Raw genomic sequence first — 18202 nt, forward strand, 5'->3', positions numbered from 1 at the left:
ACCATCGACCATGGTATCCTTTTGGGTCGACTTGGGGAGTTGGGAGTGGGCAGCACAGTTTTGCGCTGGTTCTCTTCATTCCTCCAAGGTTGATCCCAATCTGTGTTGATTGGGGGCAAGAGGTCCAGCTCACGGCCCCTCCTTTGTGGGGTGCCCCAGGGTTCGGTACTCTCTCCGCTCCTTTTTAATTTTACATGAAACCATTGGGTGAGATCATCTGTCACCATGGGATAAGGTATCATCAATATGCTAATGATACCCAGTTATACATCTCCATCCCAGGTGAGGTGAGTGATGCTGTGACCACCCTTTCGCGGTGCCTGGAGGCTGTGGGGGTCTGAATGGGGTGCAACAGGCTTCAGCTGAACTCTGGTAAGATGGAGTGGCTATGGATTGGAGGCCCCTCTGTATCCAAGGATTTACCATCTTTGGTTTTGGATGGGGTTGCACTGCCCTGGATGGACCCAGTGCATAATCTGGGGGTCCTCCTGGACTCATGACTTCTGCTCGAGGAGCAGGTGGCAGTCATGGCCAGGAGAGCCTTTGCCTATCTTTGTGTGGTACGCCAGTTACGCCCCTTCCTGGATCAGGAGGCTCTCCAGTCAGTCATTCATGTCCTGGTCATCTCTCGGCTAGATTATTGCAATGAGCTCTACATAGGGCTACCTTTGAAGAGTATCCGGAAGCCACAGCTGGTCCAAAATGTGGCTGTTCAGATAATTCTGAGTGCCTCAAGAACGGTGCATATAACACTTTTACTATGCGAGCTGCATTGGTCCCAGTCTGCTTCCGGGTCCAATTCAAAGCTTTAAAGCCCTACATGACATGGGTCTAGATTACTTGAGGGACCATCTTACCTCATCACATCAACCCACCCCACCCGGTCAGGCAGAGAGGGCATGTTGCGGGTCCCGTCAGCGAGAGAATGTCGACTGGTGGGGCCCAGAGGGAGAGCCTTCTCTGCTGTTGCTCCCGCCCTTTGGAACATTCTTCCCTCAGAGGTGCGGCAGGCCCCTACCCTACTGGCCTTCCAGAAAAAATTGAAGACCTGGCTCTGCCAGCTTGCGTGGGGGGATAACAACTCTACCCAATCCTGAGAGTGGCTAGCACCTCGATGATGCTCCCTAAGTGATCGCCAATTATTTTGGATCTTTTCATTTTGTATTTATTGTTGTAATGTTGTAATTTTAATTGATTTTAATTGCTTTGTAAACCACCCAGAGTTGTTTAAAGAGATGGGCAGTGATAAAGTTGATAAATAAATAAATAAATAAATAAATAAATAAATAAATAAAACACTGTTGACCTGCCTTCATTATGATTTTTTTCTGAAACATCTTCCTGAAACTTAAGATCATTCCCTGTTTTATATTCTGAGATATTAAAAAACAGGACATGGCTTTCTTCTGTGTGTTACCCTTTGAGGTAACTGAATAATACTTTTATATTCCTCCATAGTCATATTGTTGGAGACTGGACCATATCTTTGCACCTACAATCCTATTTAACCACTAGAACCAATGACAAAACATAGATAAGGGTCTTCACATACTATTCCTATATCTAATTCTCTCCTGTCCTTTTGCAAGTTAGATGAGTCTCTTTCTTAAGCGATAAGGCAATTTCCTTTCTCATTCTCTATCCTTCCCTCCCTCCCTTCAGACTTCATCATAGACTTCAAAATGTAGTTTACGCAGAAGTGAAGCCTTTCTATCTTCATAAACTTCTTAATAAATCTAACTTCAAATACAATGAATGTCTGTTGGCATTAACAGGGTAAGTCCACACTCTGTGCCAAAGGAAATTATATTCCTTTTGAAGATGAGCATGTTTTAATGGGGTGTCCTGTTATTTAATTTCTCAGGATTCTTCTGTGTTTGTACAGGAGCATATTCTTTAACAAGGGTTCCTGCTGAATTCAAATCTCCAGCATGTATTTTCTCTAGGCTAAAAGATATCCAGTTTCCATTCCCCTCATCCATTATGAGGGTCTTTTCACATGATAAAGGCATTATGTAGATTAATCCTAAACCTTAGGGTGCCATACAATGAGACAGTAGAACATGTACAGCAAATGAATGTTACAAGGTTTATAACATTTCTCTATCACTTTACATGTGTTTGTAAAATGGACAGAAAGGCAACTTTCACATGACCTGGATCTACATGTTGGGAATTGGACTTGCAATGATCATTTTATCATCAGGACTGGTTGTGGTAAGTGTTAAATATCTTGCTTAACAACTTGAAACAATTTCTGAAAGATGGGACATGCTCTCCTTATATAGAAAGAGAATGAGACCTCAATACAAATGACTGAACATTCACCATTTACCCTACCATACTTTAGAAAGTACATTTTTAACATCAACATTATAATGGACAATGTCCTATTCTTAAACTAGCTGATCACTAGGGCTATCATATCTGGGCTTCAAAAATCTTCTTTTGTAGTAGTATCCTTTTATGTGAAAACTTGATTTGGGATATTACCTTTCTACCACTGAGAAGTTTCTAAAGTTCCTATGATTTTACCAAAATTCTATTCTATTCTATTCTATTCTATTCTATTCTATTCTATTCTATTCTATTCTATTCTATTCTATTCTATTCTATTCTATTCTATTCTATTCTCTCTCACACACACACACACAAGTTTGGTAGAACTGATCTCTGCTTCCCAAACTCGTGTAGTCCACCAGTTTATCAACTTGGAATCATTATTGGTAGGATACTTTTCATCATGAAAAGCATGTTTTTCTTTTTGTATCCAGGTAAAGGTATGTCTTTCATTGGACATGAAAGAATGAATGGATTTATTACATTATTTTTATCATTGCTTTTATAGAATTTAACGTTTTTGTTTCCATTAATTTCATGTAATTTTTAAAAAATAATTTGCTGTTCTCCTTGAAAACAGCCTTCAACAAGAGGCAGTATTTGCCAGATAATTTATTATATTATCAATAATGTAATGTGGTAAAAATTTGTAACTTAAACTAAAGCTACCAGATTTGGACTGTGAAAATCTGCATGACAACTAGAAGATAGCAGAGAGTTAATTTTCTCTAATTGCTTTGCTGCCAACTAGGTTTTTCACCTTAGATCTGGTAGCTCCAGGATAAGCAGAGAGAATCATAGAAATTATAGGTCTTAGAGTTGGTTAAAAATTCCTGACAGAGCATTGTTAAGATATTATAATTCCCAGGATTCTTTAGGACCAAGCATGATGTTAAATAATCTTATTTCATAGACAAAAACGAGTAAACTTTGGTTAGAGCTATGAGAACTTAGTTTTTAGTGTGAATATGATAGCTACAATAATCTTCTTTTCTTTTTGCAGTTCTTTTGTCCGACAGGTACCCCAAGTGGATTACCTGAAGTCATTGGTTTTCTGAATGGAACTTCTATTCAACAAATTTTTAATATTAGGACTTTTGTGGGAACATGTGGCTCTTGTGTTCTAGCGGTAGCATCTGGACTCTTCTGTGGACCAGAAGGTCCTATGATTCATTTGGGGTAAATAATTTATACTTTTAAAAACTGAATATTAGCAGAACAATAAAGCAATGCTGCATTCATTAAAACATTCTAATTTCATGACAATCAATGCATGAATCTACCCAAGATGATAGAGTATCCAATTTTCTCATTTGGCATGTGGAATAAGGCAAGATACACATTCTAACAAAGTGCAGCTCATTCTAATGAAAAACAACTAAGCTTTAATAATTTGTATTTAAATAAGTTCTATAAACTTTCTGATAAAGACCAGCAGAATGTGGTGTAGCCTAATGAAAATTTATCATATTTAACAGACACAAATTCAGAACTAAGTGGAGGGCAGAAGAAAAACTGGGGCAAGGGAAAAATAGAATGGAAACAAGTCCAGTTGACTGAACAAAAGCATGTTATGTTGCAACTTTTACTGTAAATTCCACTTCTAAATTGTGAATGGATATATAATCAATAATCTGAAAAGTGAACATAAGTAACTCTATAATTTGGTCATGTCTATTTTTGTGATGCAAATTAATAGAGAAAGTCATGTTTGCAAATGTTTTTTTCTAGGGCAATCATAGGATATGGTTTGAGCCACTTTAAACCAAAGATCCTTAGAATTTATTTTCCTTCCACCATCAGATTTTGGAATACAGCTGACAGGTATGGGAACTTATCAACTATATACCTCTAAATTGTTCCTGAAATAAAATGACTGCATCAATGTAGATAATGGAATGTATAAAAATAAGAATGAAAATATCTGGTGATTAGTGGACCAAGGGAGTGCTATGGATTTAGCGTACTTAGACTTTAGTAAGACATTTGATAAAGTAGGCCATAGCCTCCTTTTTGATAAATTGCAACAATGTGGGATGGATGGTCCCATTACCAAATTGATTCACAGTTGGCTGAACAACTGTAGCCAACCTGTGGTTTTTAATGGGTCTATGCCCGCATGGAGGGTGGTATGCAGTGGGGTACCTTAGGGTTCTCTCATGGGTCCAATACTCTTCAATATCTTCTAAGTAGATGAGGGAACAGAAGGGACACTCATGACATTTGCAGATGACATAAAGCTGGGGGGATTGCTAACACCCCAAAAGACAGGCTCAATATTCAAAAGGATTTTGATAGACCTCAGCACTGGGTCTTAGTCAACAAAATGTTCTTCAGTGATGAGAAATGTAAGGCTCTCCACTTAGGCAGGAAAAACCATATACTGTACACAGATACAAGATAGAGGGTGCTTGGCTTAGCAGCAATACTTGCAAGAAGGACTGTATCAACAGAAATATAGTGTCAAGATCATGGGAATAGTGCTGCTCTGTGCTGCATTGGTCAGACCTCATCTGGAATACGTCTCCAGTTCTGGTCACCACAATACCAAAAGAATGCTGAGGAACTGGAAAGAGTTCAAAGAAGAATGACAAGGATGCTAAGTGACTTGGAGGCTAAATCCTATGAAAAGTGGTTAAAGGAACTTGGTATGTTTAACCTAAAGAAGAGAAGGCTAAGGTAATTCACAACAGTAGTCTTCCAATACATGAAGGCATGTCACAGTAAGAGGGTGTGGATTCATTCTCCAGATCAACTGAGGATAAGACAAGAACCAGTGGGTGGAAGCCTAACAAAGAGAGATCCAAACATGAAATAAGGATGAATTTCATGACTGTGAGAGCTATTAAGCAGTGGAATAGCCTGTCTTCTGAATTTGTAGGTGCTCCATCACTGATTTTTTTTTTTTTAAATATTGGAAAGCCGTTTGTCTGGGATGGTATGAAGGATGGTATGCACAGACAGGATCTTGGACTAGAAGACCTCCAAGGTCCTTTCCAAGGCTAGATTCTATGTTTCTATAACAGAAGCATAATATGTTTGTATGACATAATCATAATGGAAATGCACAAAACACTTCCTTTTGGGAGAAGTAAGGATCCATAACTTTCAAGTGGTGGTGCACTTTACCACTGTCCTGCCTTCACCAAAAAAAATAAAATAAAAAATAAAAAATAAATCTAATGATGGCATCTAGATACCATCTTCCACTTCCAATCCCATCTTCACTTCTCCATATTTCTTAACATAAAAACTTCCAGAAGTGAAAGATGGACTTATTATCCCCTGTCTTTGGAATGGTGGTTGTAGTGGCTATGAATCTGGAAGGATGCACTGTGAACATTCAGGATCCATCTTTCTTCAATATCTTCACACCTCCACTGGAGGAAATACAGCAATAAATAGCTGTTTGTGCAATGCATGTGCAACATCACTTTGGTTGGATCCAGGGGTATCTTCTGGGGGAGGGGACTGAGAAAGAGGTCAAGATGATGGCCACAACCATGCAATCAAAGCCTATGTGTGTTGTACACCAAATGTGTGTTGTATACAAAAAGGGTGTATGTGTCCTATGTGTGTTGTACACAAAAAAGAGTCAGGACTTCAATTGTGTGGTTGTGACCACTATCTTGAGTTTTTGTCACCCCATGCTTGTTTTTATTCCAAGTAAGCATACATCGGAAGACTGGGTTGTATGACAGATCTTCAGCCTGAGCTTCTCCAAAGCTGTAGCCTCAGTTCACAACCAGAACAGTTTCTGAGACACCAGACTAGAGAAGGATTGTATAATCTATCTGAAGGCAACATGTCTACCTATTTTTTTTTTAATGGGGGGAGGAAGATTACTTTGCATTAGAGAGATCAATTCATGCCACAATTTTGAGCATAGTACTTCTAGAGTACAGAGAGCATGGACAAATATAACAAAATTGCCAAGCCAAATGCATAAAAGAATATCAGAGTTTAACTTTTCTGAGCTGATTTTTGATTGTCTTCTGTCATGAACTGACATAGTGGTTGGCTTATCATATTACAGATCAGGCGTGAAAATTTTCCATTCATAATGATACAGGATTTTAAATGAATAAAGCTTGCATAAAATGGTTTCGTGCAATGTGACAAGGAGAATGCTAGCTTTGTATGAAGTAACAAGTTTTCAAGATATTTGGATGTGATAAATCAGCAGATATTGCAGTATGAATATGAGTTCAAGCACTATCTTTTATTTGTAAAATGATGGCATTTGTAAATCTATGGTGTACCCAGAAAGTTTTATTTTAAACAAGATCTAGTTTGCTAGTGTTATTGTTCATGTCAAGCTCAGATTTTGGAAAGGGTTGAAGGATCAAGTTCTATTGCTTTAAAACAGTGGATTATGAAAATATGTAAATAAAATCCAAACCTTTGACCATACTGTTTGTTGTATCTCCAAACAAAAAGCTATTACAAGTTATCTGTGGCCCAAGGACAACTTGACAGCCCAAATAAACAAAATACATGTTGTCTTTTAACTTGCTTCAGCAATTTGTGAAATAAATTTGGGATGTGTTTCTTAAGCTGTTACTTATGGAAGACATTTGGCCCATGACCAATACTGTGGACTTCAGAAATATCTTTGTACATTCACTTAAGACCTCATGGAAACTTAATTCTACCTGATCTGCATTACAGCCAACATACTGGATCTTTAACCCTTGTTCCCGAGAGGCCTTGATCTGATTCAGTTTGACAAACTAATTCTGAACAAGATTGCTTTTGTGTTAGCTGTAACTTACTTAAATATCTGGACTCAACTTAACTGTAATATATACTTAACATAAAGTAGATGGCTTGGAGTTACGTTTTTCCCTTTTCCTTTTCTTTGGTTACCTCACAAGTCCATGGTTAACATTTGGATTGAGATGCCCAGTTTTATAAGTTGAAGAGGAAGTGCACAATTGTCATATCATGTAATGTAATGCTATAATTAAAAAAAATGTTTTTCCCTTCTCACCTTTGTTACAGAAGGAATTTTGTTACAGCTGGTGCAGGAGCAGCAATTGCCTCTGTATTCCATGCTCCTGTGGGTGGACTTCTATTTACACTAGAGGAGGTGGCCTCTTCCTGGGATATCAAATTGGCCTGGCAAACATTCTTCTGCTGCTTGATGGCTGCCTTCACTACAGATTTACTATCCTCTTCTCTCTCCGGGTTTGTATACAGGGGTCAGTTTGGATTTTTCAAAGCCGAGAAGAGGATTTTATTTTGGGTACGTATTGAGTTGATACCAAGTCAAACAATGTCAGCTCCTGTATTTCTGTGGGGCAATTGAAAACAAACTCTTTTGTCTAGAACAGGCTCCTTTATTGGAGATTGTTTGTGACTATGGTTAAAACTGTGTAAAAATAAAATTGCCAACAGGTAGCAAATAATTGCAAATTTGCATCCCAGGTTGTGGGGGAGTCCAGTTAGGCTCTGAACAAGAGCTGGCATTCTCTTTTGAAAGCTATTGAGCTGACATATGTTTTGCTGAACTTACTTTGGGAACCATAATCAAATAAGCACTTCCTGGAGCTAACGTGGCTAGTGGACCATTTTGATTGAGAATTCTGGATTATCCGGACCTCTTTCAATAGGGATTCAGGCCTGCGTATGGGACGGAAATGGCATTGGTCGCACTTTTAGATGATCTCTGGTGAAAGTGGGATGAAGGTTGTGCATCCATCCTTACTTGCTTGATCTTCCAGCGGTGTTCAATACCTTTAATCATGGTATCCTTCTGGATTGGCTCTGGGGATTGGGGATGGGTAGCACTGTATTGTGCTGGTTCTCCTCCTTTCTCCAGCGTCAATATCAGCTGGTAGTGACTGGGGGGGGGAGAAATCCCTCCCTCAGCCCCTACTATGTGGGGCACTGCAGGGTTTGGTGCTCTCTCTGCTCCTATTCAACGTCTACAATGAAGTGGACTTCTGCTTGAGAGCCATGGCAAGTTGATCGCCCCTTTGCAGAGGGATGGCATTATGGCAGAGATCAGCGTGGGATGTGGGATCCTGGCTGCCAAAATGCTCTCCGCATCAAGGAGAGATCTTTGAGATAGCCCATGTGACTCTGTAAGCTGCTACTTGTGAGTAAACCACAGGAATTGTCGTTTTGTGGTTTCCCTATGGGTAGAGTGGCTGGGAGTTGAGGGAGGAACCATCTTTGCTCACAGTCAATGCAGCCTTTTTAAAGGATATTAAGCTTGACTGAGCCTCATTTCTTAATCACTTCAGATTTGTTTTTCTTTTCTGCTGCTTAAAAAGGATTAAGAACCTTCAATGGCAAGTTTATTGATTAGGTGAGTCACCTTCTCCTTGGAGAAAGAACTTTGAAATGTGACTTTTAAAAGCTTTTGAAAAATATTATTTTTTGGATTAGACAGCAAAAGAGTGCTTAGAATATGGATTTTAGAAAGTTTAACAAGGGCTCAGATGGACTTGAAATTATAATTTTAAATGCCCACAAAGAGTTTTGAATTAATTAGAAGAATTTTTCTCCTGGGAAAATGGCAAATGTTTTGAGTTCTTTTTATCATAAGGGGACCTTGCAGGATGGACACTAGAGGGATCTAGAGGATAAAGAAAATGGAACAGAAATCTATAATGCAAATTGGGAACGACTGTGCTGAGTTTATCGACAGACTTGGTAAACTTCACAACAAAAATGACAGAATGTGCTGTAATGAATTTGTAGAACAAGAACAAGTTGCAGTGGAGGACTTTGAAATCACTATGAAGGGGGACTTAAATGTACTAAGCAATGAGAAAGATATGGAGAAAGATATGGGTAAACACATGGAACTAATGGATGATTTACTCCCAAAAGGAGATGTACAAATATTGAATCAAGAAACCAACTTGGATATTTTCTTTTTACTTGATATACAAAAGAGTTCTGTCAAGGTTTTGAAGGACTTTGTTAGAAATGACAAACAAAAGGACAAATTTTACCTATAGGATATACAAAAGAAATCTGTTAAAGTTCAGAAAGATTTTTGGCTTGAAACACTGATGAACAGAAAACTAGCTCTGGGACTCTTTTTGAAGGGGTTAAAAGATAGTTTTAAAAACTCAGGGAAGGAATACAAGGTTGGCTTATTTGACCAGGGCTACATCTGGTTGCCCTTACTGGACTTTTTGCTGATATAGAACGACTGACAAAGCGTTTGGACTCTTTTTTTTTTTTTCAATACATAGATATGGGGTGAAGTGAGATCATGTATTTAGAGATAGTGATAAGTTACTAAGATTGTTTTTACTTGCTAGGATGAAGGGGAAAGTTGCTTCTTTTTTCTTTTTTCTATTTTTTCGTTTTCTTCCACACTTTTTGTTTTCCTTTGCATTTTTCTGTTTGTATTTTTTGTAGCTTGTGTTGGCTTTTATTCTTTTTATCTATAATTCTAATAAAAATTATTTGGAAAAAAAATCTACATGAAGCCTCTGGGTGAGCTCATCCATTGTCATGAGGTGAGGTAACATCAGTATGCTGATAATACCCAATTATCACCTCTGCCCCCTCTGAACTAAGCAATGCTGTTGTTATCTTATCCTGGTGCCTGGAGGCTGTGAGAGTCTGGATGGGTAACAACAGGCTTCAACTGAACCCTGGCAAAAATGAGTGGCTCTGGGTTTTGGGGCCTGCCAGTTCTGGGACTATGCTATCTTTGGTGCTGGATGGATTGCACTGCCCCAAACAGACCTGGTGTACAACTTGGGAGTTCTTTTAGAGTTGTGACTACTGCTTGAACAGCAAGTGGCAGTCATGGCTAGGAGGGCCTTTGCACAGTTTCGTGTTGTGTGCCAATTGTGCCAATTCCTGGATTGGGAGGCTCTGCTCATGGTTACTCATGCCCTTATCACCTTCTGGGTGGGCTACTATAATGTATTCTACATGGGGAGGCTGTTGAAGAGTATCCGGAAGCTTCAGCTGGTGCAGAATATGGCAGTGCGGGTAGTTATGTGTGCTCCTAGAATTCTACATGTTACACCTCTTCTCTGTGAGCTGCATTGGTTACCAGTTTGCTTCCAGGTCCAATTCAAGGTGCTGGTTTTGACCTTTAAAGCTCTTCATGGCATGGGACCAGTTATTTGAGGGACTGCCTGTTCCTGTTTACATCTGCCCATCCCATCAGATTTGACAGAAGAGGTATGTTGTGGGTCCCACCTGCCAAGGAGCTTCATCTGGCATGACCCAGGAGATGGGCCTTTTCTGCCATGGCACCCACCTTATTTCTATAATCATCCCCCCTAAGGTGAGATTGGCTCCATCCTGTTAGTTTTCCATAAGTCCCTCAAAACTTGATTATGTCATCAGATCTGAGGGTCCCAAGGGACTGGTGAGTTGTTGAGGTGGTTCCACCACTGTTAATATCTGTTGCTCTCTCCTTGTGATGGAATGTATCTATGTAGGAGGGGGCGCTGTGGTGGATTTCAGTAAAGAGCAAGGTTATAAGGAAGGAGGGGGTATATTCCAGGAAGAGCAGGGAGGCAAAATAAAACACAGCCCAGAGCTGGGGTGTGGGAAATGTAAGAGGTTCAGGATAGCCACTCCCTAGAATCTCCCAGGGTATATCCACTAGTTGCAGTAGTATAGATTTAGTCTGGCAAGATTATGTCTATATGGTATAAGCAATAAAAGAACTGAATTTGGATGAACCGTTTCCTTACTGTTCTTGAATTGGGCCTGACACTCCTTGGCTTTTAATTATAATTTAAATATTTTTACTTGTTTTTATATCATTGTTTTATAGATTTTTTTACTGTATGCTGCCCAGAGTCATGTTTTGTGAGATGGGGAGCCATAATAAATATGACGAATACATAAATAAATAATTTGGAAATACTATGTGGAATACTGTGTAGGACACTAATGTACAACTTATGTGTGCATGTTGAATTTCGGCAGAGTAACCAACTCAACCATTGCAAAATAGGCTGTAGATCACACCTGCCCCTCCATATTCTGTTGGGCAGTTATAGGGTGTTTTCAAGTGGCAGTTTATTTTTAACAAGTACCTCTATGCAAGCAGCACATGACAAGAATCGTAATTCCTAGCAGAAAAGCAGCAGTTAAGAGTTATTTACTTCTTCTGCATGCTGTTACTCCACTCACAAAGAAACAACTGCCCGAATATTTATTGCCTTTCTTTAAACTAGGATAGTAAAATATTCATTTGACCCTCTCTTATTTTGTTGTACTACATGTGGATGTTAACATGGAACAGACTACATATTTTTCAGTTGCATTATATATTGACTGAAACTCATTCCAATTTATGCATCCCGTGTGAGTATACCATAAAACATGGCTTCCTCTTTTGTACTGGGGTGCAATTTAAAAAAGGTAGATGTGAAGAATAGTTTGAGACACATATTAGTTTGTAATATTTGTGTTCTTGGTGTAGTTGGGGGCTTACTGAGAGAACTGAGTGAGATAAAGGTTTTACAGAAACATCTGCTTTTATAGCCATACTTTAAGCAGTAGTAAAAACTTCTGCACTGTCTAGAAGTGTATTTGGATTCTTTATCTAGTTTGATTCCTTGCAGGGTCTTTTTTTGTATTCATCGGTAGGGTTGCGCTCTTTTTCATCTCTTTTCATACCAAATGTATGGACTTAAAAAAATATAACCAAATGTGGGTGTAATGGAAATAATGAGGAGGAAAGGGAAGTGATTAAAAAATGCTAAAGTAGTCTTACAAAAGTGTCAGAAAAAGAGAAGAATTGTTTTGGAGTTGCACGGGAGTGCAGGTGAAGCTCCTGTCAGCCAGGGGTGTCCACGCAGGACCAAAACGTCAAGATGGTGACCACAACCATGTGATCAAAGCCTGCCCCTTTTTAGTGTGCACAGTGTACATTAAAAAAGGGGTAAGGCTTTGATTGCATGGTTGTGGTGCCATTTTGACTTTGATGACCTCCCCTTTGTGGACATCCCTGAAGACAGCTGAGTTGCTAACAGAAACTGCATTTGTGCTCCCATGCTCTCCAAAGCAATGTCTCAAAATCAAAGCATTGTACAGCCCTAGTATTTACCTGTTACAATGACCAAAAAGATGCCAAGCGTATTAGGGACTGAGTTTTTCTTTCTGCAATAGATATTATAGATCATCTAATATTTTGATTTCAGACAGAACAGAGCTGTTGCTATAGGTTAGCCAAAACTGAGATGATGTTGGTGAGTAAATATTAATAGTGTAACTATACAACAGTAAGTGGCAGAATTCATGTTTGCTACAGAATTATGTCATCAATTTCTGAAGTTCATAAATAGATTTTTAGCAGAAAAACCATAATTTCTTCATATTTGATTGATTGATATTCAATATTATAGAATCATAGAAAGACATAGACATATGTCTTTAAATTAAATTCCTAGGAGATGATCACAAATAAATTACAAAGTAGTAATTATTTTGTTTTCCCTTTGCTTTATTTTCTGTTTTTTGTTTTGTTTTTCCAACCAATCATGAACATTTCAAAAGTGGGATAGCCATTTTATTATAAACTGACTACCCAATAACATTCTTGTAATTAATTTCAAAATCTTATTTCAAATCCATATGGCCCCTTAGGCCATTTATAACTTTCAAAGATCAACGTTCTAATCACCCTTTTGCTGTTTATTCCAAAATAAGAATTTAGCTTTTTGCTGTTTACTTCAAATTCTTTAAGTTTTTAAGCTTGTAATTAATTTTTCTTTTGTTCAGAGTTGAAGATAAACTTACCCAATGAAGACTTTTCAAACATGTCATTCTGAAGGTCTCTAATAGCTTTAAAATAGTTAATAGGCAATTTCTGAAAGTGATTAGAAAGTAAGATTTGCGAACTTAAGTGTCCTTTAAAAGGCTCTGCTGCAGTTGTGAGCAAGATATCTGGTCCTGTTGTCTCCTGGCACTCAAACCCCCAGAAAACTGCTGCCCTGACAATTAGAGAACCTCAGGAGGAGGACCCATCTGGAGCACATATGAGTGATCCCCTGTCCTCTCCCTATCCAGAAAGGTTCCAGGGAACTGGTCTACTCTTTGGTTCCTTGATCTTTGCTGTGGTCGTTGGCTTCGCTTTTGCAGAGCCAGCGCTTCAGGTTTTCATACTTCCCCTGGAAGCTCTAACCTGACACATTTCAAGCTTTACATTTTTATAGATATTTTCTGACTTTAGAGCAGTACTTTAAACAATAACAAATGCAGCTATCCCTCCATTTGCCTTCCTTAAATGAAGAAACAGAAGGTAAATGGGGGAGACTGCTTCTGGGGTGTGTGGAGGATGAGACAGCCAGAGTTTATGTGAGCTTTTGAGTCTTAAATTTTATTATATTTACCCTCTTTTGGAGCATAATCTCAAAAGCAAATCATTTATGAAACTTTATTTTGGGTTGCTCAGAGGGAGGACAGAGTAAAAGAAATAGACTTGTAAATTATCTGAAACCCCTGGAAATAATCCTAGTTAAGGTACTGTATCAGTAAATAGGAAAAAAGAGAACCAGTTCAGAGTTTTACAATCCAGATTTGGTGGCCATGTTCCAAGTGCTATGTTGGTTTAAGGTTGATCCTAGGATTGTGTCTTGGACTGCTAGATGAAGAAGCAGACAGTATATTTCAGACTATATTGTCTAAGTGAGTGCTACTGCGAACAAGCTCTTCAACTGCATGTTGTTTAAATTTATTTGGGTAACTACAAATTATTTGAATTTGTTTCAGGTGCACTGGATATCAAAAAGTTTTTACCTCAGTGTTTCAATTGTTCTTTATGAAATAGGATTGTATGGAATTACAGGTAGTCTTCACTTAACAATGGCAATTGGGACTGGAATTTCCATTGTTAAGCAATGCAGTTGTAAAGTGTGATGTCACATGACCATGTCGCTTAGTGATGGAAATTCTGGCATTCCCAGTTGCCATGGTTAAATAAATCACCGTGGGTCATTAAGCAAGGATGTCACATAGTCACCATTTGCAACCTTCTGCTGGTTTCCCCATTGACTTTGCTTATAGGAAGCTGGCAAAGAAGGTCGCAAATGGCAATCATGTGACTGCGGAGTTGCTGCAATGACTGTAAGTACTGGGACCGGTAGCAACTACCACTTGTTGAGCGCCATTGTAAGTTCGTCATTAAACTAGGATCACCTATACCTTTATCCTAATTTCTAATATTTCTGTTATGTGTTTATATATAGATGGAAGACAATGTGTATTAGCCTTCTAGAGATTTTGTAAACATATTCTTAGATGAACACTCAAGTTATACATATTAACTGATTTACCTTTGAATAATATTGCTCCCAATAGACATTTCTCCTCAGATAGTCCCAATCTCGTGGCCAGTCTTTCAATTTATGCACTTTTCTTTGAGGCTGCTGCTTCTCTGAATCCTGTATCATATTTACTATTTACTAACTATCTGGCCTTCCAGTAGAGACTATCTTAATTGATAACATAGCAGATACCAAATTCTTTTGCCAGGTTCAACTGTAGGACAATTAGAAAACCAGCCCTGTTGAAGACATTGGCACAACAAAGTGGTAAATGAGGCATTCATCATATAAGGGTTTGTAAAAGCTGATTCCCAGATTGATAGAGTTTCAAGATAGTGTAAAATTAGCTACAAAATTCCAGTGAAGAGACCTGTCACATTGCTGGTTCATCAGAAGGCTGTTAGAAAAGGAATCAAAGTCTCCACCTTAATATACACAGGCAGTTAGTGGTCAGCTGTTGGAATTTTATAACCTCTCTCCCATCCATCTCAGTAATCTTGCTAAAGAGAATTCTGTAAGAATTGTGCTTGGAAAATAATCATTTTCAGTTTAGGCAACTGACAAGGAACTTAACAGATCTGAAGCTGGTGAGGTGGGGATCTCTGATTTTCATGCCAGAGAAGATCATTTTGTAAACAAAAGAGAGATGGTAGGAATTTTCAAAACTGGGAAATGTGCAGCTGTTCAAAAGATGGAGTGAAGCAGCTCAGAATTTAAACCACAAACCTAAAAGGCACAGTTCTGGGGTTCTTTTAGGTGGAGAACTTCTTTATGTTTATGGCTTTCTAATTCTCCACAATAAATCTATCTATCTAAACTTCTGAGGTCTGTTTGGGGATGTGGAGAAGGGAGAGACTATCACACCTGTACAAAGCTTTGGAACAGCATGCATGAGTCTATCCAATAGGTTACTTCAGGCTGTTCTAATATAATGGAAAATGATACATACATTCCCATAATAAGAATTTGTATTTTAATCTTAAAGGTAAGAAGGATCATTGGAGACAGTGAAAGATCTGGAAGAAAGACTTTGGCGATGACCCACAAACTATTATAAGAACAATCTGTTTTTACGTACCTAATTTAATTTTATATGTTGAATGGTTGCATCACATACCTTTTAGCATGGAGGCTGCGGTATATCAACTAATTGGCAAAATTCACAGAACATTTTGTTTCATTTCCTTTCTGTTTAGGTTAAGAATTTACTGGATATGAGCGTGTTGGCCTTTGTTCCAGCCATCTTCCTTGGAATACTTGGGGGTCTTTTAGGAGCTTTCTTTGTTTTCCTGAACATAAGGATTAATAAATTACGTCTGTGGTTCTTCAGCACAATTCAAAAACCATCCCTCAGAAAATCAGCCAAGCTCCTTGAATGTGTGCTGATCTTTGTAAGTATTTAATGTTGTTTTGTTGAGCATCCCAAAGTCATATTTATACCAGATTCAGAATAGTAAGTCATAGTTATTTAAATAATTTCTAATTTACTGGTGCAGGCTTTCACCATTGGGCAGTGTTGGGCTTCAGGGTTTAGTGACTGCAGTCTAGACAACAGATTTCCTGACTTTTCATCAGCAACTGTGGCTGGTATCTTCAGAGGCAATCTTCTGTGTAGCAGACCACTTTGCCTCTGAAGATGCCAACCATAGTTGCCAGTGAAACGTCAGGAAATCTATTGTCTAGACCATGGTCACTAAACTCTGAAGCCAAACACTGCCCTCTTTTTCAATTGCTGGCCTATCTTCTTCCAATGTTCTCTAATCTTTCTGAATTTTCCTGAAGGCTTAGCCATTATGAGTTGGATTTGGACTGAAAATTGCAACCTTTGAACAATAGTTTCTTAAGCAGTAGAAAATATCTATAATACAGGAATTCATAATCAATGTGCTTTTAACATACTTTATGTATACAAATTAAAACTAGTTTGGAGTAAAAACACAAAAATGTCATATAATAGAGAGAACAAAATTTAACTGCAAATATCTTCTTTTTAAGGTAATTTTCATTTGCTAATCTTTATATTATGAAATGGAAAAACTGTGTTAATAAAAAAAATAAAATCAGAATGTTTTTTCCTTGCAAAAGATAAATCACAATTTCTTATATGTTTTTATCACAAGGAAATCTAATGTTCAGTTTTTAACAAAACTGGGTTTCTGTGATACTGGTGAACAATTTTTGGATGGGATACTATAATTGGAAAAACATGGAAATATTGCATTAGAAGTTCAGGTATAACACAATGCTTCCATTTGAATTGTGTTTAAGGATGAAACTAAGCAAATATAATTGATAAACATTGATTATGAATATAGGAATATGTGAATCTATCAGAGAAACTTCAGTTCATTGCATATGAAAATGATTATTGGTAAAATGTCAACTATCCCCTGTCAATGGGTGGTGATGAGAATGTTTGTAGAACTTATTAAGTTAATAGAGCTTTTCTTCTGCTATTTGAACAACAGTTGAATAAAATGATATATAACATGAGCAAGAGATATGTATGGAGATTTCATATAAGCAGAAGGCCTTAAATAGGTTAAATCCACTCCATTAACCTACTATGCTTCTAAGCTTCCTGATGTTACCTCTCCCTACTGAGCAGTGGGTACCTGTTATTGTTACATATAGCACACTTAAAGCACAAAATACCTTTCTTTCTGCAAACTGATGTGTCAAGATTAGTTGAACTACAATTTTCACACCCTCCAGACTTGTTGACTGGCTACAGGACAAGTACAAAGTGGTGTTTTGAATTATATTATTATCATAAAACATTAGGCTGTAACAAGACCTGGTTTGTCAGTAAATTGTCTTGCAGGCTTATTTTAGATGAGTTGAAATTTCCAGACCATTTTCAGAACTAGCTTTTTCTCCTCTAATGAAATGCAATAGTCTTGTCTTTCCCAACCTGATGCCTTCCAGACATATGGAGTCCAGCATTCCCAGAATTCACTAGGCAGTGTGTGCTCCCTGTGGCATTCAACAATTATATTTCAACAATTATATTTCAATACTTCTAGAGTGCAACAGGTTGGAGAAAGCTCTCAGACTGGAGACTAGCAAGGAATGGGTTAAAGATAATTTTGACAGGTCTCTTATTGTGAAGATTACTCTTTGTTGGATTATTGCCTTTGATTTTAGCTCTTTCATGAGCTTAAATGCCCCTCTCTGAAACACTGAGTCATTAGTGAATGTGATAGGTAAAATTGTGTGAATATATGTGTATATGTGCAAATGTTCCTGTGGGGTGAACCTGCTGATTTTAGACTATGTTTATTCAACATTTCTATCTTTCTGAACTTTAAAAATACTATATACAGGTTTTGACTATTACTGCTATAGTCTACTTGCCATATTTCTTTCACTGTACTCCAGTCAGGAGCCTGCCAGCATCTGATCTGCCTAGTAAGTCACAGAAGTAAGTAATGAAAGAGATGGAAGCACATGTATATTATATAGGTGCTCTTGGCTGCTTCAGTCTGAGAACTGATCCCATTGTGTAGCTTCAATGGCATGTCATATGACCTGGGTGGAATATTTGGAGGATTAGTCCATAAACATATTTCATAGTGGGAGCACAGGAAATGGAA

At 38.0% G+C, this 18202-nt stretch overlaps 1 protein-coding gene across 1 annotated transcript in view; it reads left to right on the plus strand.

Moving 5' to 3' along the window:
- LOC112540697 (chloride channel protein C-like) overlaps positions 1 to 18202 on the plus strand; it is a 96783-nt gene that overhangs the window by 22728 nt on the left and 55853 nt on the right. Inside the window, exons 3-8 of the mRNA XM_088130549.1 lie at positions 2137 to 2217; positions 3344 to 3519; positions 4072 to 4164; positions 7345 to 7588; positions 15803 to 15997; positions 17933 to 18030. Of these exons, the coding sequence (XP_087986675.1) occupies positions 2137 to 2217; positions 3344 to 3519; positions 4072 to 4164; positions 7345 to 7588; positions 15803 to 15997; positions 17933 to 18030 (887 nt within the window). The remainder of the gene's footprint in view (positions 1 to 2136; positions 2218 to 3343; positions 3520 to 4071; positions 4165 to 7344; positions 7589 to 15802; positions 15998 to 17932; positions 18031 to 18202) is intronic.

This window comes from Python bivittatus, unplaced genomic scaffold (genome assembly GCF_059951505.1).
Source record: "Python bivittatus isolate LINGU-HERP-01145 unplaced genomic scaffold, Pbiv_v1 ctg000840_np1212, whole genome shotgun sequence".
NCBI lineage: Eukaryota > Metazoa > Chordata > Lepidosauria > Squamata > Pythonidae > Python > Python bivittatus.